We start from the raw sequence: 27,376 nt of genomic DNA, 5'->3' as shown, positions 1-27,376 counted from the left end.
CATCCACAAAGGATAGAACGATTGTCTAACTGCAGTATCTACGCAAAAGGTAAAACTGAGAAAAACTTTTCAACTCAAATTTGACCTTTGACCCCAAAAATGTAGTTACTGGACTCTGGTTTTGCTGTAAAAGCTTTTAATAGTAATGCTCAAACGGAATGCAGTAACTACAATGTTGTCATCTTCTTTCAGCTTTTATATTTTGTTTACAGTGAATAAACATTTTCAAATTGATTTTATCTGTGTATTTAAGAGTTTAACAACTCTAATCAAAGAGTTGTGTAATTTACACTTAATATTATTAAGTAATGTTATATTTTAGTCTTAATATAATTCTGACTTTTTTTTTTACTTAATCACTATCTAGATAACAATTTTCCTATCAAATAAACTGATTTCTATTATTTTTATGTTTTACTTAGTATATATATCCAAAGCAGACTGTGGTAAGTGTAATTACTGCTTTGGTTTTGAGTTGGATTTTGTGGTTTTTATATAATTATTTATCTGAAATAAAGCAAAATTGAAATCTAAAACTTTGTCGCAAGATAAAACAGACATCAAGGAGTTCATATTTAGTTATAACTCAATTTTGGCCAAAAATGTAGTTACTGCAGTTAGACTTTGTTGTATAAATCTTCAACAGGAAATAGCCGGATTCAGTATTGATACATTGTGTATGGATCTGCCCATCGCGAATGGGAACACTTGCTTGAAAAACAAACGACTACACCGTTGTGTTGCAGCTTCATCATTTATTTTCAGTTTAGATTATGTAACAGCTGTGTGTGTCTTGTTTGTGTGGGTGTGTTTACCATGGTTTATCAGAGTAGTATGTGAGCTCAATCCAATTTAACCTTCTCACGTGGAGAGAGACCAAACTTAAAATTTTGGTACAGCAATCCTTTGAAACCAAATAAAATGTCCCCTGGATTCTTAATCCCACTCTTTAAAAAATGGAGATGTACTTTGCAAATTATAATTACAGGCTAACTCTGGTTCTTTTACAGGATATGAAACCATTCTATAGTTTTTTGTTTTTTTTCGTTTTTTTCTTTCCCGAACTCAGTTACACTGCATCCGTCTCCATTCTAAAAACAAATGGCGTGGCGTGCCGTCTGCGCGGTGTGCCGTGGGAGTACAGAAGGGGGGAGGGGGCATGTAGCTACATTAGTGGCATAGCTGAGCTCTCAATATGAGAAAGCTGACACACTGGACTTGGTCTCTCATTTTATATTGTTCATCATAAAAACTGATTCAGTCTTGTTTTCTTCATTGGATGCAATTTTTATTCTCCGTCACTCCTTGTTGTTGTCGTTGTTGTTCTCCTCCTCAGCATAGTTGTGTGTAAAGAGAGAGTAGCTGTTTGGGTCGGCTCTAGCAGCGTTTCTCCTCTGGGAACGGGTGGAAGAACTCCATGCATGCTGCCCCTGTTGCATTTAGTCCTTTTCTGGCACCAGCTTCAGCACTTTGCCGATGGCGATGGTTTTACCTGGCGGAGTTCAAGCTCAAGTTACTTTATTTGTACCCAGAGGTAGATTTTGTTTGCAGTATAGAGTCCTCATACACACACAAAAAGAGGCACATATCACACATCATTCAACTTAAGACAATGGGAGTCAAGAAATGGCAAGTTAAAAATTAAATACAATTGAATTAAAAATTAAAAAAGTTAAAAGTTCTTACAGGTCCAGACTAGGGTTGTTAAAAGTATCGATACTCAAAAAGTATCGATACTAAAACGTTGTATCCGGATACAATACTCATTTTCAAAAGTATCGATACCTAGCCAAGGAATTAACACTTAAGTTAAATTATTGTTGTTGTTTTTTTTAATCAAGCTTGCCTAATATTGTGCACAACATACAACCTCAAAATATTGTTCCAATTGTTAGTGTTTATTCTATTTATTTATTTTTTGCACTATCTCAGACCTGAAGCTTGTTATCATAGTTGCAGTTTCTTTTTGCACAACTGTTTTTTATTATAAATATTTAACCTGTGGTTCTGTTAATTTTTACATGTTGTATTTTTCTTGTTAATAAAAATATTTCTGTTCAATTTTGGGGTCTTTGTTTTTATCCTTGTGGTATCGAAAATGGTATCAAGTATTGAATATTTTCCTGAGTATCGATATCGATTTGAAAATTTTAGTATCATGACAACCCTAGTCCAGACTTTACTTAGATATATTGATGTGAACTAAAATACGAATAGCAAAAAAAGAAGACAGAAAAATCAAATCAAAATAAAACAGCAAAATAAAATAAAACTTGTTTAGGTTTTAAAAACGTAGATAAAGGTTAAAATGTATATACAGAAATAGTAAATATATACATAAAAGCACCAATAAATAAATAAACACCTGTGCAAAGCATAGCTATGACTTGTTCCTCAGTGTAATGGCTGCAGGAACAAAACTGTTTTTGTGTCTTTTTGTTCTACACCTAGGGATTGTAAACCTACAACCAGAGGGGAGAAGCTGAAACTCTGTGTGCAATGGATGGGACCTGTTGGAGTGTATGAACAGTTTTTCAGCACTTCTGTTCCAAATGAATTCATCTTTTAGCTTCACACTTTAACTGGGTGATTTTCATGAACATGGTACAGCTCATAGCAAAAATCCAAGAGCATTGAATACATATTTTATTTGATGCTTTATAACCTATACAATCTAAAGTCACTGTTTAATATAAATTTGTAATCTATTTGAAAAATTTAAGATATTTTCTGACATTTATAGAGACACTGTGAGCAAAATACATTACCCTAACACATCTTTAAATATAAAAAAAAAAAAAAAAAATCTTTTTTTTTCTTTGGCAAGCACTTAAATATGCTCAAGGGTAGCTGGTAGCACCAAAATTATATATAATTTTATTAAAATATCATCACCGTAACATTTAACCATTTTTTCTCATCAATTTTCATTCAGATTTTGTTCTTCATACATTGTTAAAAACCATTATATTTGATAATATTCTGTTAAATTAGACATTTTTAAACAAATGCTCGTATACTATTATTTTTTACCATTGTAAGAGAATGTGGTTTGTGATAAAAAAAAAAAAAAGTTTTACAATTACTAGATGGATAGAAAAAGGGTTTAAAGGGTTAAGATAAACGTACTCAAACAGTGTTACAAACAGCCACAGTGTCCTTACCTTCATCTCTCAGTGTGAAGCGTCCCATCTGAGGGAAGTCTTTGAAAGTCTCTAAACAGATGACTCCAGCTGCCCGGAGCCTGGCGATGCACACCTGGTCCTGCTTCACAAAACGGGGTCTTGTTTTGCTTTTCTCCCCCGTCTTCTTGTCCACCAAGCAGATTAAGGCCTGCAGGCAGGATTTAAAGAGTTGAACCACGGTCAAGTTAGGCAAGGAGGCGATTAAAAAACGACTTACTGAGCAAATCAAACAGACAGTTTCAGCAGCAGCTGGTCGAGCAGAGACTTACTGAGATTTGCACTTCTTCAATGCAGGTGTGGATGTGAAGGACTGCATTGTAACCAGGGCAAATGATTGATTTGTGCTCAATGATGACGATCTGAAATACAAGGAGGGAGTCCAGAATTCAGACATTTATAAAATCACACAGCTATCTATAAAAGCAAGAAGCGTCTGTGTGTGTGTGTGTGTGTGTTCTTGTACTTCCTACATAGTGGGGACCGGAACACGTTTCGAAACACACATTTCGGCTGGTCCTCACTTTTTAAAGGCTTGTTTTAGAGTTCAGACTTGTTTTAGGGTTAAGGTTACAATTAGGTTTATGTTAGGGTTAATAATAATAATAATAATAATAATAATACATTTCGTTTATATAGCGCTTTTCTAAACACTCAAAGACGCTTAAGAGGGACACAATGACAGGGACTAGGGAAATCACTATTCCAATGAGGGTCCTCACAAAGATAGAAGTAGAAGATGTGTGTGTGTGTTGTGTGTGTGTGTGTGTGTGTGTGTGTGTGTGTGTGTGTGTGTGTGTGTGTGTGTGTGTGTGTGTCCAGAATAATTAATTATACTCCAGTGTAGGGGTGGGCGATACGGCCATATATAGTATATTTTTTGCGATAACTATATTCTTGACGATATCAAAAAATACTGAAAAATATATGGAAAATTATTTTTTAGTCTGTATAAATAAATAAAAATCATACAACAAAATAAAAATCAACCATAAATCTAAATGTAGTGTAAATTTCAAATCTCAACAGTTGCCAAATACAAAAAATTTACTTTTTAATTCTTGAATATTAGCACATAATGAAAATAACCATCTAGGGGTCCAGGGGGCCCCCTAGGAGAACATTTTGTACATTTTTATATTACAATGTGATCAATCTCGTCCACTTTGAGAGATAATTTTAAGCAAACACCTCACATAACATTTTCACAGTAAACAGGGCTTTCTACTAGGACATGGAGTAGCCAGACACTGTGAAAAATAGTGTTGAAAAATAGCTGCTAGGAGAATTTATTTTCATAAAAGTCCAAATTTGGTGCCTCTCACACATTCTAATGCCACTATTCCATCATATACAGTGATCTTAAATCATTGCCTATTTTAATTAATTATTGTAAAGACGAATAAGGGTTCTTGTATGTTTTATTTAAGGCATCTTATTTTGACAGTCTTCTTGTAAATTCTGTGGTGGATTCTGTGCTCTTATTTTGAAAGCTTAAAATAAGAAATTAACTCTTAAAACAAGATAAATTATCACTTATTAACACTTCTAAATCTAAAGTTTTTTTAAATCTAGTAATAGTAATTTGCAGTGTTTAACAGTATAAATAGGAATACAAAAGGTTTGAAGCAAATAAAATATAACCACTTACTGTGATTTCTTTTTTTTTTCAGCGCAAGAACAGCAGACCAACATTAATTGCAAGAAGTAATTTTGTGCATTTTTACGCTGCACTTTTAAGATTTCATGCTCAAATGCATGTAGTTGTACTGAGGGCCACTTCAAGTGAGGGTGTGGGCCGTATGTGGCCCCGGGGCCTCCAGTTGCCCATCCCTGGTCTAGGTAATTAACGGGAAACCCTTACGTCACTACGTCAAGAAGTTGGAATGTTGCCAATATCATGATATGCATTTTTTTTCACCGATAAAAAAATACACCTGTATATGACTTTGTTGGTGTGATGCTGATGTACCTGTGCGTCAAAGGTGCGTCCGGAGTGGCAGAGGTTGTCGGGGCTACAGAGAATAAAACCAGGCAGGATTTCTTCCTCCTCGATGCCCTTCAGCCTCAGCTTCAGATTCTCCCCAGGACTCGCATCGTCCGTCTCCACATCGTCGCTCAGCAGGCTCAGTACCTCCACCGTGTGCTGCAACACACACACACACACATTGGTAAATACTTCAAATAAACACATCATTGCTGTACTTGCTGATGTTAGAACTAGGGATGCATGATATTGGATTTTTTGCCGATATCCGATATGCTGATTTTTTTACAACTCATTTAGCCGATCACCGTTTTTCACACACAACTAATACCCGCAATCAGGGCAAATTTGGCCAATTTCCCAATTTACATAAGAAAAAGAGAAACATGCATACGCATACACCTGGAACCTTTTATAATGAAATTACAAGTAATCATCTCCTGATTAGATAACCTGCTACATATATGGTGCACTATACAACACTGGAAGTGTGTATCTCTCAAGTGCCATCACACATTATTACATTATTATTATTATTATACTCTATTAAGTAGAGATTCAAGATTTATTTTTGTCATTGTGAAGGCATAACGAAACTGCAGTTGTACCATCCGCAAATGTGCTTGCACTCACATAAATTACATATAAAAGATTCACCCATAGTGCAAAAATAGCAATAGAACATAATGAATGTACAAAAATTAGGGATGCACGATATTGGATTTTTTTGCCGATATCCGATATGCCGATTTTTTTACAACTCATTATATCGATACCAATATTTTTCCCCCGCACAACTAATACCCACAATCAGGGCAAATTTGGCCAATTTCCCAATTGACATAATAATAATAATAAACACAACCTGTGTTCACTGGGAACATGTGAAAAGTGCAACTGTGCAGCAATTAAACCCAAATTGAATAAAACTACATGTACATTACAGACTGCTGCTTAAATTCAATTTTAACTTAAAACAGGAGCCCAGTATGTGACGACTCAATCTGCACTGTGCAAACAAAATCACAAAAAGGACAAAAAATATAAGCAGCTTCAGTCTCTAATCAGAATATAAATAAATAGGTGGGCTCAGACTACACTGCACAATTCTATGAGCTACAAACAAGGTGAACAGAGAGGTGATGTGCACTCCATTATTTAATTATTTAATCACTTTATTATATCGGCATGTTGGCCGATGTCTGATAGTTCATGTTCAAGCCAATATCGGCAGATACCGATAGCGTGCCGATAATATTGTGCATCCCTAGTATATATCAATTCCATTTTATTCCAATGTTTAAAAAAAATTGTAAGCAAAATTCAACATTTTCTTTTTTCATGATTTGTGTCATTTTAACTTGCAAAAAGAGCAAGAAACACCCTGAAATGGCGTGTTAACCCTCTGGAGTCCATGAAACCACCTGCACATTACTTCTTCATGACGTGAAGACATAAAAATGAAGCAACGTGGAGTCTTGCCATCAGCTTCCCCTCTAAATTTCTGGCTTGAAACTCTATACCAGATTTTTTTTTTGATGATATTCGGCCAAGTAAAACCGGCTATAATGTCAAATATATTTAGTATAAAAATATAGAACTAGATATTATCGTAATTTTACCTGCTATACGTTATATTTGCAACCTGTGTTCATATTTGCAACATGTACATTTAATGTGTGTGAAACATTATTTCTATCACAATATCTAATCACTTTATTATATTGGCGCATTTTCAAGCCAATATCGGCCGATAACCGATAACGTGCCGATAATATCCTGCATCCCTAGTATATATCAATTCCATTTTATTCCAATGTTTAAAAAAAATTGTAAGCAAAATTCAACATTTTCTTTTTTCATGATTTGTGTCATTTTAAGCGACTTTGAGTACCTTTAAAAGCACTATAAAAATTGAATCTATTATTATTATTATTATTATTATTATTTAACTTGCAAAAAGAGCAAGAAACACCCTGAAATGGCATGTTGGGGTTTAGAGGGTTAATATCGTGCATCCCTTAGTTAGAACTGAAACATTTTGTTCCAGGATCTTCTTCTCATCTAGGCTGCGGTGAAGTTAATAGAAGAACACGGCCTTGAAGTTATTTCTAGTGAAGCTTCATTGTTCCCCTGTGAGCAGGAGGAAAGTCATTCAGAAGAGCTCTCACCCTGTTTGGCATCATGACCAGCTGCTGAGCTTTACTGATGCATCCAGACTCCAGCTTCCCCAGGATCACTGTCCCCATGTCCTGCAGGGACACACACACACACACACACACACACACCAAACATTAGGACGGATCATTCACTGTTTGCCATCTGTAACCTTTGAAGCATATAAAGTCACTACAGCTGAAGAATTTTTGCCTTAAAATCTTTTTGACCTTAATACTTGTGTTGTGTAAACTGAAGAAAACATTACAGTGGAAATCTTATGCACTCCACTGAAAACCATGCATCTCAGTTTAAGAAAAATCTAGAATTTCCTCAGCAAAAAATAAACAATTTTAAAATGAAAAATAATTTTTTGTGAGGTTGAAAACAGGGTTGTTTTTCTAAACTCATGAAAGAACATAATGTAAATGGTTTTCCTGTTAAAAAGCTCTGTGGCAAACACACGTTTCTGATGCCGACAGGTTTAGTTCAGCAGGATAATCTTCACAGGTTAACACCACTTTTATTATGTTTGAAGCATTAATGCAGCCGACAGAAGTAAAAAGCTAACGTAATGCTATAGTGAACTACAACACGGTCACGGGATTTAAGCGTCATTACCGTTACGCTTCAGATGATCTCCGACAAGCTAACCAGCGGTTTTGACAATCTATCGAAACCACAGTCTAATAAATTGTTTATTAACATAATTTACAATCTACAAGAGTTTGCAAGATCACTGAAACACACTCCATTTATTTAGGAAATAACAGGTGGAACAGTTAAAAGAACTGTAAAATAAAAAACTGTAAATAATAACGAGTGCATCATAATTCATAGAAAGTTGATATTAAGTATCAAAAGGCTTCTATAGTGGCGGCTGACAGGACACAAGGTTTATTTTCTTCTGTCATATATATTAGTGGCTATATTTGTTGTCTTAGCTGTAGTAAAACTTAACATACATTCAAACCACAAAAACAATATAGAGCTTGTATGTTATGCAGTAAACCAGTAATTTGTTAACTTTATGCAAAAAACAATACGTGATTTTGAGATGGTACCAAGGTAACTCAGTGTATTTAGTGTATTTTCTTTGCAGGCAGATATACGTAAACTGCCTTCAAAATAAAAGCACTGCGGTTGTATTGATTTCTAATTTCTGGATAACCTCACGCCCAATGCCCAGGCCTGATCTAAAGCAACATAAAACACTGGAGGATACATATCTGAGCACAAACAGGTTTTATATGAGCGCTCCAGGCTTTTATTTAGCAAATCTATTCAAACATTTTGATCGTGGTTGACGATCATGATGTCTATTAGTCGTCACAAAACAATGAGGATAGGATGATAGAGTTTAATCGACATGATTTGCAGAAGCTCGCTGTGTGAAGTTAGTAACAGCACCCACTTAACTTCACTATAATCCCCTATAAACATCTGGAGACTGCTTCATCAAATAACCACCACATAAGCTCTTATGCAATCACAGAGAAAGGGAGGGAGGAATATTTAACAAATATGAGACACAAGGATAAAGGGAGAAGATGATACGTGGAAAATGGGAAGATGATTAATGTAAAGACAGCTGAGGGAGCTCCAGAATAACTCCACCAACGCTTACAATACCGACCAGCCTGGTGTATGTGTTGAACTGTTTCCAACATCTAAACTGAGGACGGAGCCAAGAAGCTGAATTATCTTAAAGAGCAATAAGTATGCAGAGGCTGCAGTGTGTGTGTGTGTGTGTGTGTGTGTGTGTGTGTTCTTGTACTTCCTACATAGTGAGGACTGGAACACGTTTTTAACCAACAGATTGAGGACATTTTTGCAAAGTGATAGAGTGAGAAAGTGAGATTTCAGGCATTTTTTTAAGGGTTAAAGGTTACAATTAGGTTTATGTTTAAAAAAGATAATTAACTAACTGAAACTGTATTATGTGGTTAGAAAACTAACTAAAATTATAGTGAAAATGTCCTTCGTTTTCGTCTTTGTCAACTTTTTTCATACATAATGAAAATGGATAAATCAAAGGAAATAAAGACAAAATTTACTGTGACCTCTTTTAATCTCCCACCCAACAAATACCCCATTACAAAAAACTACAACTAACACTAAAAATAATGAAAACTAAAACTAAAACTAAGGAAAATCTCAAAACTATTATCACCTTGCAAGGGAATTCACTATTCCACTATTCCGATGAGGGTCCTCACAAAGATAGAAGTACAAGAATGTGTGTGTGTGTGTGTGTGTGTGTGTGTGTATGTGTGTGTGTGTGTGTGTGTGTGTGTGTGTGTGTGTGTGTGTGTGTGTGTGTGTGTTTGCTGCTGGAAAAACAGCCAACAGGAAGCAGAATGACAAACTGGAGAGGGAACATAAAAAAGATTTTGGGCAAGTGAACAAAAAGCAAGAGAAATTGGACGCCCACTCATCTGCTGAGGACAGAGCAGAGCAGCGAGGAAGACGAGCTGCCACACATTTCTGCTTTCCTCCCTTTAGAAAGGGAAGCAGTGGCCTCCAGCTGCTCACCTTGTACTTGTCTACAATAGGTAGTCTGACTGGTCCGTCGTTGGATCTGGTGAAGTTTGGCAAACTGTCCAGATGGGGGATAAATGGCAAACCCCTGGAAAAGAACAGAAAAAAAACACCAGTTATAAACCAGTCGTACAATGATGCTTTGTTATATATATTAACCCATTTAGGCCTAAAATGCCTGGAAAAAATACCTGTAAAACCTATGAGCGATTTTAAAATAACCCCCTAAAACCTGAAGTTTCTTTGGGGGTAATTTTGTGTCCTTTTTTTGTGATTTTGTGTCTTTTTTTGGGTCATTTTTGTCTTTTCTAATAATTTTGTGTCTCTTTTGGTAATTCTGTGTCTTTTTTAAATATTTTGTGTCTTTTTTGGTAATTCTGTGTCTTTTTTTCAACCCATTTAGGCCTAAAATGCCTGGAAAATATACCTGTAAAACCTCAAGGTTTTTTTGTAATTTTGTGTCTTTTTTGGTAATTTTGTGTCTTTTTTGGGGGTAATTTTGTGTCTTTTTTGTGCTTTTGTGTCTTTTTTTGGTCATTTTGTGTCTTTTTTGGTAATTTTGTGTCTTTTTTGGTAATTCTGTGTCTTTTTTAAATAATTGTGTGTCTTTTTTGGTAATTCTGTGTCTTTTTAAATAATTTTGCGTCTTTTTTGGTAATTCTGTGTCTTTTTTTCAACCCATTTAGGCCTAAATGCCTGGAAAATATACCTGTAAAACCTCAAGGTTTTTTTTAGTAATTTTATGTCTTTTATTTTGGTAATTCTGTGTCTTTTTTTGGTAACCAGTTATAAACTAAAATCCACTTCTTCACAGGTTTTTAATGTTGTCAGAGATTCCTTTATGAGAGCAGCTACCATGGCTGATTACATCATTTCTGACAGCCTGGAAACCAGTCAGATATGCAGAGAACATGTTGCATTGCTCTCCCACTCAGACACCCTTTGTTACATTACATTACATGTCATTTAGCTGACGCTTTTGTCCAAAGCGACTAACAGTAAATGCATGAACCTGATGGTTCTAGCCTCAGACCACAGGAATCAAGTAAGTACATACATTTAAGAGCCAACTGTAACTACTACAGGAGTGCTATATGTCAAAGAAGAAGAGCCCTTTTTTTTTTTTTAGGTTTTTTAGGTGACCATGACTTAAAAAAAAGACACAAAATTCCCTCAAAAAGACACAGAATTCCCCAAAAAGACAAAAATTATTAAAAAAAGACTAAAAAATACCCAAAAAAGACACAGAATTACAAAAAAAGACACAAAATTACCCAAAAAAGACACAGAATTACCAAAAAAGAAAGACAAAAAAAAGGATAAAATTACTAAAAAAAACTTTAGGTTTTGGGGGTTATTTTAAAATCGCCCGTAGGTTTTACAGGCATTTTTTCCAGGCATTTTAGGCCTAAATGGGTTAATATATATATATATATAACAAAGCATGATTGTAGGAGTCGGTTGGCTGTGTGTAGCTGTATTCAGCCAGTGGCCATAAAGGCTTAAGAGGATGATTGTACATCCAGTTACAGCGTCTAAAATTTACAAAATCTGACAATAGTTCACAGTGTGCTGCCATACAGTCGATCCACAGTGCAGACTTACGTGTACCAGGGGCATTCGGGCACGGGGTCCTTGAGGTTGGCACCTGTGAGTCCAGAGCAAGGCATAAAGTGGATATCCTTCTTGGGGTTGAAGCCCACCTTCTTCAGAAAGGGAACCAGCTTCTCCTTACACTCTTCATACCTGCAGGAAAGGGTTGGTTAACTAAAATATGAAATGCAAAATAAATTGTATATAGGAAAGACAGTGAATTAAACCCAACAGGAACACAACGGCCTTCATTTATCAAACGAGCGCAGATCTGAGCGTATATTTCGTCTAACGTCAGGGTTCACGTGTGATTTATCAAACGATCGTATCTTTCCAATCACAGCGTGAGAATGATCGGCTGTTGATAAGCGTAATTTAAATACCACGCCCTAATATATATAATATATACCTGATTCAGAAGGCTCGCCTTCAGAGTTAACGACACCAAAGGGCGCAATACGGCCATAAAGAGGAATTTTCCCCCATAAAGTCACTTTATTAGAAAAAGTGCACCGTTACAAATAACAACAGGAGCGAAATAGAAATATTACAAAAACACGCAGTGACCGAGGTTTATGAAATAAAAGTACTTATATATTGAATATATATTCAGTGAATATTTTACATTTGGAGTATGGCGTCATATTTGATCTGCACGCGCGCAGATCTCTCTGATTTCAACTGCCGCGCGCACTTGTTTGATCTCCGCGCACATATTACGCAACCGAGTGAAGCAGAGGTAGGTGTGAGCGAGTAAAAAACAACAACAACACGCACAACAACACTCTCTCTCTCCGAGGCGAGGACTTTTGCGAGGACTTTTGACACATTGGGGGCGGAGACCGAGGCTGACCCCGGCCCTCTTATGATTGGTCATTTTCCAGCCCTCCACGTGGGCGCCTTTTCAGTTGGCTGCAGACAGCTTTGTGGTAGCGGCGGCATAATGTAAACAACAACAACGGTTGTTTCAGGACGTTCACAACCACAACTCTCCGCTGTAAATACTACTACTACGACTAATAGTATGGATTAACTAACTAACTGATAAAAAGGACACAAAGGTAACAAATGTTACACAAGTCTCAATACAAACAAAAAAGAAACATTTACTAACAAAACATATTAACAGTTGGATAGCAAACAATGTGTATGTTGTTCTAGGCCTCGAGGTGGTGGCGCCTCAGATGATCCACATATTTGATGTGTTTTTCTTATTTCCGGTATCAGCAGCAGCTCACCAGAGAATGGCAAATGTTGCACCGAGCCTTGCCTGCTGTTGGCTCAGTGAAATGGGCTAATTGACCGGCGAACGTACGCAAATAATGGCCGATATATATCGGTCTATCTCTAATCAGTACAACAGTCTAAGATCAATTCTCAGACTCAGACGTATCGACTTCACACTGACTCAAATTTGCGTACACGAGCTGAGAGCAGACTGAGATCTGATCCTTCGCTCACGTCCAGACTGATAAATGCCGAGCCTTGTAGAAATGATCGTACGCCCATTTTTACGCTCACTTTCTGACGTACTCTCGTTTGATAAATGAGGGCCACTGTATCTGTTTAAACAGAGCCTCTGTTTACCTTTCTAGGCTCCAGTTGACCGTGGGGTCGTCCATCTTGTTGACCAGGACAATGAGATGCTTGACTCCGGCTGTTTTAGCGAGCATGGCGTGTTCCCGTGTCTGTCCGCCCTTCTCAAAGCCCGTCTCAAACTCCCCCTTTCTCGCTGAAATCACCTGATACAAACCAATAAAGTAGCAGAATTAACACCAGTGTTTAGTGACATTTGGAAAAAGTTCTGTGTGTTCAGTTAATCTGTGTGTGTCTGAGGTCTACGGCTAGTTATTGTAGGGCTGGGTGATATATCGATATAAAAAATATATCGATATATTTTTAAATGTGATATGGAATTAGACCATATCGCATATATCGATATAGTTCAAATGTGCGCAAATTTACATAAAAATCACTTACAGGATTAAAATACAGAAAATAAATTAATATAATATTTGATATTTATAATTAGGACTGGTGTTTACTATGAAACAAGACAATAATAATAATGTAAAATATTTCTAAAGCTTGATTTTGTAAAGCACTTGGTTGTATTAGTGTGTTTAAGTGAGTCAAAATTATTTTTGTTTAAGATATTTTTTATTTAAATGTGCACTTTATGGAGCTTTGTTTTAAAAAAAGGTATACTGATGTTATACAGTATTTATGCTGACTTAAATTAACGGTTTTAATAAAACTACTTGTGACATGTCATTGCTTTCACTTTTGCAACAAATATATCGGGATATATATCGTATATCGATATTCAGACTAAATATATATTGGGATATGACTTTTGGCCCATATCGCCCAGCCCTAAATTAGTGTTCAGTTTTATGTCCGTGTCCGTCTCACCAGAACTGCCAGGTCAGCTTGCGACGCTCCACCAATCATATTGGGGACAAAGCTCTTGTGTCCGGGTGCGTCCAGGATGGTGAAATGTTTTTTCTCCGTCTCAAAGTAAGCTCTCCCGACCTCCACCGTCTTCCCCTTGTCTCTCTCCTCCTGGTTTGTGTCCAGAGCCCACGACAGGTACCTGCAACAACCAGCATTCATTCATTTCTGTTTCACAAAACTGTGTTAAAAGCTTTGAAAATGTTGTGCCAACAAGCCTGTTTGGATCAAAACCTCTGCGATATTTGCTGAAATTATTCACATTGAACTCTATAGTGAAGAGCTGCCAAGTGAAAAATACAACCGGAAAAATAACACGGTAGGTCAAAGTGGTTTTTATGGAAATCTGACTAGAATATTTTCTGTTCTTACAGTTTCTGGTGTGACCACTTCATGTTCTCATTAGAAATCATGCCGTTCAAACCCACTAATGGGTAAACCAGCTTACTGCAATTTATTCCCATATGAAATAGTAAAAATAAAAATAATAAAATGCTGATTTTAGAAAAAATAATAAGAGAGAGTGTTGCCATTTCTCACCATGTCTCCCTGTTCTTTTCTTTTGCTTCTCTTTCATATTTTTCCAGGGTTCGCTTCTCCACCATTCCAGTTAAGTACCTAAAAGGAGGGAACAAAAGAAGAAATTTGATACATCAGGTGTGTGCATGTGTGTGTCTAGGGCATATCTTGCTGACCTCAGATTTTGTATGTGTCTTGCTCATGGCACGAAGGTGTGCATCCTCGATTTTGAACATTTTGAATTCATTTTTCAAAATATCATTATTTACGTAGGACGTGTTGCAGCATTGCACTGTTTCCGATCGGACGCCTTTTAGGGGAGCTCCGCCCCCTTTTAGGGGAGCTCCGCCCCATTGTGTGATAGGCCTACACCTGGTCAGTAACACAATTCACTCTGGATTTCCACCCTGACTCATCTCATCTGGAAGTCTATTTAGCCTACCTATCTTTAGGAGTTTTAAAGTGCGCTACAAGTTTTTTTTTTTACCAATAATATTAGAATAGTTTCCAGTGAATATCAATGTTCAATGTGTATGTGCTGGATGGTGTGGTACCTTATGAAAAGTAAGTGTTTTATGGAGTTGCAGATGTTGTTGTAGCGTGTTTAGCATGCTAAGTGGAGATTTAGCTTTATTCACTTCTTATGTTGCATTACTATGTAATTCAGGGATGACATTCATGTTGCTTAGCGTAATGCCCATAATCATTTGATATGAGATACTTACTTGCAATATAGTATATCAGCTAATTGGGTTCATGTTTATGAACTTTTAGTGCAGCATACTGCGTAATGTGCTATCTCATGATTAGCATGCTAACCGGAGATTAAAGCCCTTTCAGCATCAATTTGATCCATTAAAAAACAGCAAAAACAAACCTTTATTAACTGACAGCTAAGCATAATACGGATAGAAAGATAGCTTTTCTGTGTTATTTAAGGTTACACTAGCAAGAGGCATTAGCATTAGCTACAAAATATAATCTTGCACTATACGAATACATACTTCCTACAGGCTCTGCACTAGTTTGTGAACTTGATCCACTATACTTTTCATTGTTCTTGCTTTTATTTTTATTTTCTGTTCTCTTGTGTTTTCAAGGACACTCTCAGTAATTATTCCTCCTGCTCATTCTGGCCATGAAGGCCAACTGTTCTACTTGTTGTTACCGTTGTTTTATTGATTTTATTGTTATGGTTATGGTACTGACATCAACCTGCCAACGGGACTAAAGATGGAAATTAGCTGTTGGCTATAATCTTGCATATTTACATGTATATGTTCATTAATATGCATTGTCCCTGTTTTAAATAAATAAACTCAAACTCAAGTTTAAAACAGAATACTCACATGATCTGTCCTCCAATAGTTGATTTTCCAGCATCTGACAAGAGATAAACATGTAGAAACATAATAAGATGAATAAAACTTAAATCTTAGATAAATTAATATACATTTAGGGTTGTCAAAAGTATAAATACTCAAGAAAGTATCAATACTCAAAAAAGTATCGATACTAAAACGTATCCGGATACAATAGTCATTTTCAAAAGTATCGATAATAAGTTTACATAAATGTTGGTGACTGAAAAGTGTTATTTTCTCTCTTGAAGTCCCAGAATGAAGCAGAGAAAAGTCGACCTGCAACCAACCAGCAACACACAGCCGAAAATATTGTTCTAATTGTTATTGGTTATTGTATTTATTTATTTTTTGCACTACCTCAGACCTGAAGCTTGTTAGCATAGTTGCAGTTTCTTTTTGCACAACTGTTTTTATTATAAATATTTAACCTGTGGTTCTGTTCATTTTTACATGTTGCATTTTTCTTGTTAATAATTTTGGTCTTTTTTTTTTTTATCCTTGTGGTATCGAAAATGGTATAGAGCAGTGGTTCCCAAACGTTTTTAGCCGTGCACTCCCTTCTATGTCCCAACCGGGTTGACGCACCCCCAATCCCCCACACCTTCAAAAAAACAAAATGCAATAAGATTTTTTATCGCCATATTAAAGGTGGAGGATGATGACAGGCTCAGGATCAGAGGCGGAAAGCAGATCAGTTGGGAAAATTTTATATTTTGAGCTCCAGCAAATTTAAATGAGCGTGGAGCTAACAATAACAACAAAATAGATGCAAAAATGAACAAAAAAATTACATAAAAATTGAATAGCTTGTATTTATTAATTAATCAATAACACGTCTTTAATGTGTGGCAGAAAAAAATGTAATTGTGTCATCATCAGACCGCCATTACATTTTTCATCTCACGCACCCCCTAGCAGCAGCTCACGCACCCCCAGGGGTCCACCCACCACACTTTGGGAATCCCTGGTATAGAGTATCAAATATTTTCCTGAGTATCGGTATCGAGCTGAAAATTTTAGTATCGTGACAACCCTATATACATCCACATAGAAATGAGACTCACCCACGTGACCGATGAAGACCACGTTCACGTGTTCCTTCTTGGGGGCGTCTGGCGGCGCCGGAGCCACTTTGGGCATGGGCATCTCCTCCTCTTCCTCCTCCATCATCTCCTCGTCCTCGTTGGTGGCGGCGCCCTCCTCACAGGTTCCTCCTGAGCCCAGGTCCTCCTGTCCTCCGCCCCCTCCTCCTCCCCCCGGCTCCTCCTTCTGCTCCCACGTCTCCTCCTCTGTGGTCATGTCTGCCTCCGTGCCTCCGTTCTCCACCGGAGCTGGAAACAAACACACATTTACTACGCCTGGTACTCCTGTCAGAGGGAGGGAGGAGGGACTATTTAATGATATAACATGCTTTTTCATGAGTGAATCCTGATTGAGTCCAAATCCTGGAATCCATTCAAGCTGCTGCATTTTTGCCAGTTTTGTGTTTAGACCCAAACTTTAATCCTTTTAACACATTTGCACACAAAAATTGGAAGGAGATCCCCCTTTTTGCACATTTCAAACACACAGACAGAATTCCAACTTCAAAGTCAGATCTGCACTGAGTCATCTTATTCACTTAGCCATCATCATCATCATCATCATCATCATCATCATCATCATCATCACATGCTCTATTTTAGACGTTGTGTCTTTTGTGGAATATCATTGGTAACCATTGTGTGTTATGTAAGCCGAGTCATTTCATTCAAAATGTAATTAACTCTGCCAAGAAGATTATGTTATTGGCTTTTTTTTGTTTGTCAGCAGGATTATAGAAAAACTACTAGAGATCCACCAATCTGACTGTTTCAGTCCCAATATTGATACAGATACCTGAACTTTGAGTCAGCCGATACTGAGTATTGATAAGGGGCCGGATTCATAAAGCATTCTTAAGAAAAAAAAATCCTTCTTAAGTGCCACTTTTTTGCTCTTAAGACAAAATTTAAGAAGATTTTGGTATTCATGAAGAAATTCTAATCTTTTCTTTTTTTCAAGATTTTTTTTGGGCATTTTATAGCTTTATTGACAGTAGAGATGTTAGAGTGAAAGGGGGAGACACGCAGGAAAGGGCTCCGAGCGGGACTCGAACCCGGGCCGCCCGCTCACGAGGACTGGGCCTCCGTGCTATGCGCTCTACCAGGTGTGCCACCGGGAACGCCCCATCTAATCTTTTCTTTAGTTGTTTTCTTAAGTTTTTCCTAAGATAGAACTTGAGAACAAATGAGATTCTTGAAAACAAAGTTCTTAGATTTCTTCTCATATTTCTTCACAACTTTAAGAGAAACCCTCAGCAGTCTGAAAACAGCTACAGAGAAAAGATAAGTCTTGATATTTATTTACTTGAACTAATTTGTATGACAATAATTTGAGTTCTTTAATATTTAGTTTAGCCCTAGACAATGTGTTAACAAGTTTTTTTCATTGAAGTTGGTCAAAGTAGTTTTTTGGGAATGTATCACATAAATATTATTCTGGCAGTTGACATATAATTGAAATGTCCTTTCAGTCTGTGTGACATGTCGGCCTGTTCCTAGATTACTCTACAATCTACTCTTAGTAAATCTTGGAGGCAGTTGTTGTATTTGATACGACTTAATTAATCATTGAAAGTCGGCTCTAGTCCATGTTGTTTCCACATTACAATTTAAAAGCTCTATGGAGTCGGTGGAACAAATTCCCAACTAAGGAAACGGAGCCATTCGAGTAGCACCTGAATGCACCGTTCGCCTCAGGGGAGGTCTGCACTTTCCAACTGCCCTTCAAGTTTAATCTTGATCCCAGGGAACCTGCTGTACAGCTGCCTTTAGCAGAGTTATCAGGAAAAATAATAGTTGACTCTGTTTACAAATGTTATAGTTTAAATGAAATTAACTGTCAGAGTGAATTAAATCATGGGTCTCAAACTTGCGGCCCGCGGGCCAATTGCAGCTCTCGTGATGATATTTTGTGGCCCCCACCTTGATATGAAAATTTAATGTGAGTTTTTTTTTTTATGAATGGCACTTTACCGTGTTGTGTGTGGAAGGTCCCTTTAATTACTTTTTTTGGTAATTTTGTGTCTTTTTTTGTAATTTTGTGTCTTTTTGTAATTTTATGTCTTTTTAAAATAATTTTATGTCTTTTTTTAATAATAGTGTGTCTTTTTTGTTAATGCTGTGTATTTATTGGTCATTTTGTGTATTTTTTTGTCATTTTGTGTCTTTTTAAGTAATTAAGTGTTTTGTTCTTTCAGTCATTTCGTGTCTTTTTTGTAATTTTGTCTTTTTTGGTAATTTTTTTCCCTTTTTTAAGTAATTCAGTTTTTTTCTGTCATTTTGTGTCTTTTTTAAAGTAACTTTGTGTCTTTTTTTTTTTATCATTTTGATACTGCCTCCAGCGGCCCCCAGGTAATTTGAGTTAAATGTTAATCTGTATTGTAATGGTATAATGGTGTAATGGTAATCTGAATTAAATGTTTTTCCCGTCACAACAGCTTCCTCTCGTGTCCTAGCGTGGGTATTTCTAGGACTGAACAGATATTTTTGGTCATTTCTAATCTTAAAATCTTATTCTATTTCTAAAAAAATCTGTCAAAGACTTTGACAGTGGTATGTTGTTAGTTGACTTCTAGGTGGCCCAACTACTAGTAAAGCTGTATCTTCCTACATATCCCTATAACATATGCTCCTAAAATCCATTAGCCTTCACAGTTCATCGAAAACAGTTACCAGACTTGCCTGTGTCTGCAGTTACTCATTCATTAGTCCTGTCCACTTGTTATAAACACAATCAATTCAATGTTCTGCTGAACAAACAAGTACAACCAAAAGAACGAACAGTAACAAGAGTATGCTGAAATGTGCTGAGCCCTGCAGAAGAAGCATCTTCCCATGGCAACACACAAATAAGCCTCCCATTTCTGTAACTATGAAATTATGCAGCCCAGCAGTCATATACAAAGCCCATTTTCTTCTCAGCCCTGCTTGTTTATAATCAGTGTGTGAGGTATCGCCGCTGGCAACCAAGAAAGCCAATTGTGCCTTGACTTTGTCGACAGTCTCATCATGCGGCAATTAAATTTCTTTCTCAGACATGTTGAGAGTAAAGGAATAGGCATTTCCATGAATATTCCAGTATGAAATATTTCTCACTGACTGTCTTACATACCGTTAGCAGCATGGTCTCACAGGAATCCGTGAAATAGCCATGGATTTCGCTTAACTCAAAATCCGTGGAATAGCCACGGAATCGCTCAAATTTCCGTGAAACTGACATGGATTTTGCTACAATGCAAGTTAATGACAGTCATATTTTTCTGGCGAGATCTTCACCACAAAGTGACTATGTACATTCACTGAGTGAATATTTAGAAAATAAAATATATATTTCTCGTTAGAAATGTGATCAAAATCCATTTTTATGCAGAAACTAAGTCAAAATATTAATTTTTTCACTAAAAATGAGAGAACTGTCCGCCATGTTTTTTGTTCTGACCGCCGGGACCTTGAAAGTCACGTGACTTGGAACAAACCAATAGGAATATCAATGGGATGGCCACGGGATATGACTGTCTTTAACTTGCATTGTAGCAAAATCCGTGTCAGTTTCACGGAAATTTGAGCGATTCCGTGGCTATTCCACGGATTTTGAGTTAAGCGAAATCCGTGGCTATTTCACGGATTTCTGTGAGACCAGGTTCACCGTTAGCCTCATTGCATAATTGCCTAAGTCATTTTTTGGCCAAATTGTGATATACTCTCCTACTACTGCTGCATCTTTCTGCCTTATTGCCTATGTTCTCAGTAGGGCTGGGCGATATGGCCCCAAAAGAATATCACGATATTTCAGGCTATTTTTGCGATAACGATATTCTTGACGATATTACCAAATACTTAAAAATATATGGAAAATAGGATTTTTTTTTAGTCTGTATAAATAAATAAAAATCTAAAATGTAGTGTGAAGTGCAAATCTCAACAGTTGCCAAATACAAAAAAATTTACTCTTGACTCATGAGTATGAGATTATAATAAAAATAACCATTTAGGGGTTCCGGGGGCATATTTTAATGATATTTTGTAAAGGAGAATAAAGGTTCTTGTATGTTTAATTTAAGGCATCTTATTTTGACAGTCTTCTTGTAAGTTCTGTGGTGGATTCTGTTAACACACTGTGCTCTTATTTTGAAAGCTGCATGTGTTTAGTGACAGAGAGTAAGCAGCATTTTGTGATTAAAACAACATTAATTGTTAGCTACTGTTAGCTTGTGGCTAACGAAATGCATAATGCAGCAGTGTGTTTGGAGGGCAGCTCGGTATATTCAGTTGTGTAAGTGTCAACCTTACGCCACTACATCAAGAAGTAGAAATGTTTCCAATATCATGATATGCATTTTTTGTAACCATAAAAAAAATATACCGATATTATCGTGAACGATACGATATGGCACACCCCTAGTTCTCAGCCTATCAGAACACATGTTAGAGTCCAAAATCACTTCTTCAGTTTATCAGTTTAATCAGTTTCTTCAATGTAGGGGTGTGCCATATCGTATCGTTCACGATAATATCGGTATATTTTTTTTTTTACGGTTAAAAAAAAAGCATATCATGATATTGGCAACATTCCTACTTCTTGATGTAGTGGCGTAAGGCTAACGTTAGCTAACAATTAAAGTTGTTTTAATCACAAAAAGCTACTTACACTCTGTCGCTAAACACATGCAGCTTTCAAAATAAGAGCACGGTGTGTTAACAGAATCCACCACAGAACTTACAAGAAGACTGTCAAAATAAGATGCCTTAAATAAAACATACAAGAACCTTTATTCTCCTTTACAAAATGTCATTAAAATATGCCCCCAAAACCCCTAAATGATTATTTTTTATTATTTGCTCATACTCAAGAGTCAAGAGTAAACGTTTTTGTATTTGATTTTTTTGTTTTTTATTTAACTGTTGAGATTTGCACTTCACACTACATTTCAGATTTTTATTTATTTATACAGACTAAAAAAAAACATATTTTCTATATCTTTTTAAGTATTTCATAATATCGTGAAGAATAATCGTTATCGCAAAAATAGCCTGAAATATCGTGATATTCTTTTAGGGCCATATCGCCCAGCCCTACTTCAACGTTCTCTAGACAATAAATGTACTTTCAGTCAATCAAAGGGATTAGGAGAAGTGTGTTTTTACTTTTAATCACATGTCTGCGACAAGGTATGATGAAGTGATGTCAACGCTAACAAAACACTTGTAAGTGTAAAGAGATTTGTTTTGACTAGAAATAAGACATTTTGACAAGATATAAGATAAGTATTCTTGGTTAGATTTTGAGTTTTTGCAGTGAGCCTGTTCATATTTTCGGAATAGCGTTCAGTGAGCAGAAGTACTCTGTGTTCGTTCCAAAAAAAGACCAGTGTGATGTACACTACCAGTCAAAAGTTTTAGAACACCCCATTTTTCCAGTTTTTTATTGAAATTCAAGCAGTTCAAGTCCAATGAACAGCTTGAAAGGGTACAAAGGTAAGTGGTGAACTGCCAGAGGTAAATAAAAAAAGGTAAGCTTAACCAAAACTGAAAAATAATGTACATTTCAGAATTATATAAGTAGGCCTTTTTCAGGGAACAAGAAGTGGGTTAACAACTTAACTCTATGGAGTCTTGGGCTATTTTGTCCATTTTTTAATTCTTTTCATGTCTTTGTAAGTCATTTTGTGTCTTTTTTAGTCATTTTGTGTCTTTTGGTGTCTTTTTTTGTCATTTTGTGTCTTTTTTTGGTCATTTTGTGTCTTTTTTTGGTCATTTTGTGTCTTTTTTTAGTCCTTTAGTCCAAAATAAAATGTGATTTTGAATCTTTTTTTTTACTTTCAAAACACTATCATGCTTAATCAAGAATTTTAAATGTTGCAAATGTGCATTAATTTCAGAGTACACTGAGACATTAAACTGCATCATTTTCAATTAAATTCTGGAAAAGTTGGTGTGTTCTAAAACTTTTGACCAGTAGTGTATGTATCGTTTTTTTCTTGTTTTCCGAAACGCTCAAATATGACTTAGGCATTTTTTTGGTGGTAATTTTGTGTCTTTTTTCAGTAATTTTGTGTCTTTTTTTTGTAATTTTGTGTCTTTTTTTGGTAATTTTGTGTCTTTTTTTAAAAATAATTTTGTTTCTTTTTTGGTAATTCTGTGTCTTTTTTTGGTCATTTTGTTTATTTTTTAAGTAATTTAGTTTATTTTCTGTCATTTAGTGTGTTTCTTGGTCATTTTGTGTCTTTTTTGGGTCACTTTGTGTCTTTTTTTAATAATTGTGTGTCTTTTTTGTTAATTCTGTGTCTTTTTTAAGTAATGTTGTGTTTCAATCAAGAATTTTAAATGTTGCAAATGTGCATTAATTTCAGAGTACACTGAGACATTAAACCGCATCATTTTCAATCAAATTCTGGAAAAGTTGGTGTGTTCTAAAACTTTTGACCAGTAGTGTATGTATCGTTTTTTTCTTGTTTTCCGAAACGCTCAAATATGACTTAGCCAAATATGCTATGAGGCTAACGATACACTATATCTGATCTTTTTTGTCGCCCTGTCACTCACTCTGCTACAGCTGCAGTGCTCAGCCACTGGATTAAAAAAAACAAAAACACCACCAGTTCCATGTAACGTGAGTAGATGCATCACACAGCATCTTGGCTCGGACCGAAAACTGTGAATCAACCCGACTCGGGGAAATGAAAACCTGTCTAAACCAGCCTAAATACATTCAAACTGCTCTGACACACAGCAGACCAAGGCCTCGGACATTCACACACCACAGCGTGTGCCAGTGGTCTATTTCTGGCATGGACAAGTGAGGTTGCATCATATTATACGTAGGCTCATGCACATGGGTTCACCAATGCCAGCAATCCAAATATGGATCACAAAGTGAACCTACGTGCCTCAAAGTGAGCATTCAAGCTCTCCTAGTCTGCATGGTGAGAGATTTTTTTTCAATCTAGCTGCAGGTGAATGTAAAAGCCTGAGCCTGTGCTGTGCTAACAGCAGATCTGTAACTAAATGAGGTGAACATGGCGTGCCTGGAGCACACTGTGGATGCATACCGGCTGTTTCTGCCACCTCCATGCTGGCAACTGGATCAGGGGCACCTTTAAAGAGAGAGAAAGCAAAGCATGTCAAACTTTCATAAATATTTATTAGAAAACGGGAGGTCACGTTTGACGTCATATTGTGGCTGTTGCTGTGTTATAAATATCGTCGCACTGTTAAAATAATCGTTTAATAAGTTTGGGGTTTTTTAAGTTTTGCAGGAAACACAAAAAACTTCACCAAAAGTGTAATTTACACAGTGTTTTTACTATGCCAATAGCCATTTATTCACCTTCAAAAGTGAATAAATAAACACATATTACATTATCAATACATGAAAAAATAAGTGTCATGTCACTTATCTACCTATAACACATTTGGCTGGCCAGTTAAAAAAACTTTAAAGCAGTTTTTATCAGTTTTACCCTTTGCGTAGTTACTGCAGTTAGACTTTGTAGGGCAGTATAAGCCATTAAAATTATATATATTATTATGAAATGGGCCATTCTACATAATAAGTACTTTTACTTTGGCACTAAAAGTATATTTTGAGAACACTTGTACTTTGCCAAAGTATGATATTTAATGCAGGACTTGTAGTATTGTTGCACACTAGTATTGCTACTTTTACTTAAAGTAAAATATTGTCACCCTGTTAAAATAATCGCCTAACTCATTTTTTCTAACTCAAGTTTTGCAGGAAACACAAAAAACTTCACCAAAAGTGTAACATATGTAACATATAAGGATGGCTATTGGCATAGTAATAACACTGTGTGTAAATTATGTCACTTAAGTGAAATAAATGACTTAGGCAATTTTTTTGAACATGCCTTTGTGACTTAAGCAAGATATGGTAACACTTTATTTTGAAGGTGTCTACACTGAAAAAAAGTTTTTTTGGCCTTGTAATTATTATTTCAATCATCTATATAAATTCTACAACAAAATACGAATTCAGTGCTTTTACTTTAAAGTAGCGTTTTTTCAATGTAGTGCGTTACTTAGTGATTGTTTGTTATTATGTGTCCTCAGTTTTGTATGTAAATTGAATCATGAATCAAATAATCTTCACTAAACCAGGTCATTGGCTTAATAAGTTGATATTTCCAAGTAAAATGTAATTGAGGGACATCAGTGAATCTGCAATCTACTTGTGTATTTTCATTTTTTTTAAATAAGTGGGTCTATTAAGTAAATATTACTTAGAAACAGCCTGAGTAAAGATTACAAACACTTCCTGTGTGGAAAAACTTACCTAGCTTTTTTTTTAAAGTAAATGTCACTCCAATTTTTTTCAGTGTACATAAGAGTCACACAAGCCACTAACAACAATAACACTGTGTGTAAATTATGTAACTTAAGAGAAATAAATGACATTTTTTTGAACATGTCTTTGTGACTTAAGCAAGATATGGTAACACTTTATTTTGAAGGTGTCTACATAAGAGTCACACAAGCCTGTCAGAAACATGACATAACAAGTATCATGAGCATCAATGTCACTTCAAAGTGTCATTGATGTTCATGACACACCCCATGTCATGTTTATGACACGCTCATGTCACTCTTCTGTCGCAACCTTCAAAATAAAGTGTTACCATATCTTGCTTAAGTCACAAAGGCATGTTCAAAAAATTGCCTAAGTCACATTTTATTTTGACTTAGTCATAATAAATCCACTTAAGTCACACACTTGACATAGGCCATTATCTTAAAGGGGTAAAATCACATGATCTGATCAACTGAGGGTGGAGGTGATTTTACCATAGGTGACATTAGGAGATGATTTAGGCACATAAAAAAACAACAATTTTGACAAAAAATGACTTAGGTGATTATTTTAACAGTGTGACGATACGCTATTGCGCCATTACAACACATGACTACCACTGGAGCCGACTTGTTGATGAGTTGGTGTAAATGATATAACTGTGGTGGACGGATACAGAGAGGAAGGCTAACTTAGCTGGTTAGCAGCATGCTAACCAGAGAAGCTAACCTCCAGCCAGCTGTCTGGTTCACCCACCGTCTGAAGCCCGCATCTCCACGGCGCTGGTCTGGAGGAAGCTCGGTACGAACACCGGGGCGTTGACGTTGGGGACAAACGGCTTGGCGTTGACGTTGAGGGCGGCAAAGGCGGTGGGGAGCTCCGCGGCGGCGGCCGGGGCCTCGGCGTCCTCCTCCTCAAGCTCCCATGAATCCGGGGCTGTGTCACCCGGGTCCATCGCTGCTTTTGTCGGGGTTGACAGGCTGGCTTTCCGCTCCCGGTGAAGGTGGTCGGGTGGTTTTTGATAGGTCCGTTAAAACGCGTCTGGTTGCTGGTGTGTTCTAGACTCTCAGCAGCACGTCTGGTGAAGTTCCCATTGCTTTGTTAAGCCTTGCTTCGGCCAGCAGAGCATATGGATCCCGGAGCTGACGAGGAGTGGTGGACAGCCGCTGCACCTACTCCGAACACCGCTAGAGGCCACCAACACCTCCGCTCACTGCACCCACTGATATACATATATACATATATATGTCTATGACTGCACCCAGAGATACATATATACATATATATGACATATATACATAGCTTACTGCACCCACAGATACATATATATGTCTATGACTGTACCCAGAGATACATATATACATATATATATATATATATATATATATATATATATATATATATATATATATATATATATATATATATATATATATATATGTCTATTACTGCACCCATAGACATAAAGACATATATATGACATATATATAGCTTGCTGCACCCATAGATACATAGACATATATATGTCTATTACTGCACCCATAGACATATATATGTCATATATGTCTATAACTGTACCCATATACATATAAACATATATACATATATATGTCGATGACTGTACCCATAGACATATGTAGATCATATGTAGATAGATATATAGACATATGTACATGTCTATGACTGTACCCATAGACATAAATATATAGCTTACTGTACCCATAGACATATATATGACATATATACATATATAGCTTACTGCACCCATAGACATATATGTCATATATACCTATGACTACATATATATGACATATATAGCTTACTATACCCATAGAGATATATATGTCTATGTATATGTATATATATATATATATATATATATATATATATACACCCACACACACATACATATATATATACACACATACACACACATATATATATATATATATATATATATCCATATGTCTATTATTGTACCATCATGTTACTAACTTTTACATTTCTCTCCGTATTTTGAGCAATCTCAGGAACAGAGATGGAAGAAGTAGGCAGATATCGTCACACTGTTAAAATAATCGCCTTAGTCATTTTTTGTCAAAATTGTTTTTTTTTGCCTAAATCATCTCCTCATTGCCACCTATGGTAAAATCACCTCCATCCTCAGTTGATCAGATCATGTGATTATA

At 36.3% G+C, this 27,376-nt stretch overlaps 1 protein-coding gene across 1 annotated transcript; it reads right to left on the bottom strand.

The window, feature by feature from the left end:
• Positions 1–735: 735 nt before the first annotated feature.
• Positions 736–26,354, bottom strand: gspt1 (G1 to S phase transition 1). The gene is made up of 14 exons (XM_059324090.1): positions 25,944–26,354; positions 23,929–23,973; positions 16,862–17,128; positions 15,783–15,816; positions 14,455–14,532; positions 13,876–14,056; positions 13,048–13,202; positions 11,473–11,613; positions 9,862–9,955; positions 7,341–7,421; positions 5,155–5,328; positions 3,455–3,544; positions 3,165–3,333; positions 736–1,492 (listed from the first exon to the last, which is right to left on the bottom strand). Exons 1-14 carry the CDS (start codon positions 26,140–26,142, stop codon positions 1,440–1,442), a joined length of 1,761 nt encoding a protein of 586 aa, XP_059180073.1. The 5' UTR covers positions 26,143–26,354; the 3' UTR covers positions 736–1,439.
• Positions 26,355–27,376: the final 1,022 nt, after the last annotated feature.

The sequence above is a fragment of the Centropristis striata genome, chromosome 21 (genome assembly GCF_030273125.1).
Source record: "Centropristis striata isolate RG_2023a ecotype Rhode Island chromosome 21, C.striata_1.0, whole genome shotgun sequence".
NCBI classification, from domain to species: Eukaryota; Metazoa; Chordata; class Actinopteri; order Perciformes; family Serranidae; genus Centropristis; species Centropristis striata.
The sequence above is the reverse complement of the archived record's forward strand: the minus strand, read 5'-3'. Positions and strand labels throughout refer to the sequence as shown.

Bases quoted from the DNA above. Each gene is read 5' to 3' on its own strand.
- gspt1 (XM_059324090.1), bottom strand. From the start codon at position 26,142: ATGGACCCGGGTGACACAGCCCCGGATTCATGGGAGCTTGAGGAGGAG. The intron at 14,533-15,782 runs GTGAGTATTCTG...CCCTCCTTTTAG, and splicing joins ACTATTGGAGGACAGATCAT to GTACTTAACTGGAATGGTGG. The intron at 9,956-11,472 runs GTAAGTCTGCAC...GTTCTTTTCCAG, and splicing joins CCCGAATGCCCCTGGTACAC to GGGTTTGCCATTTATCCCCC.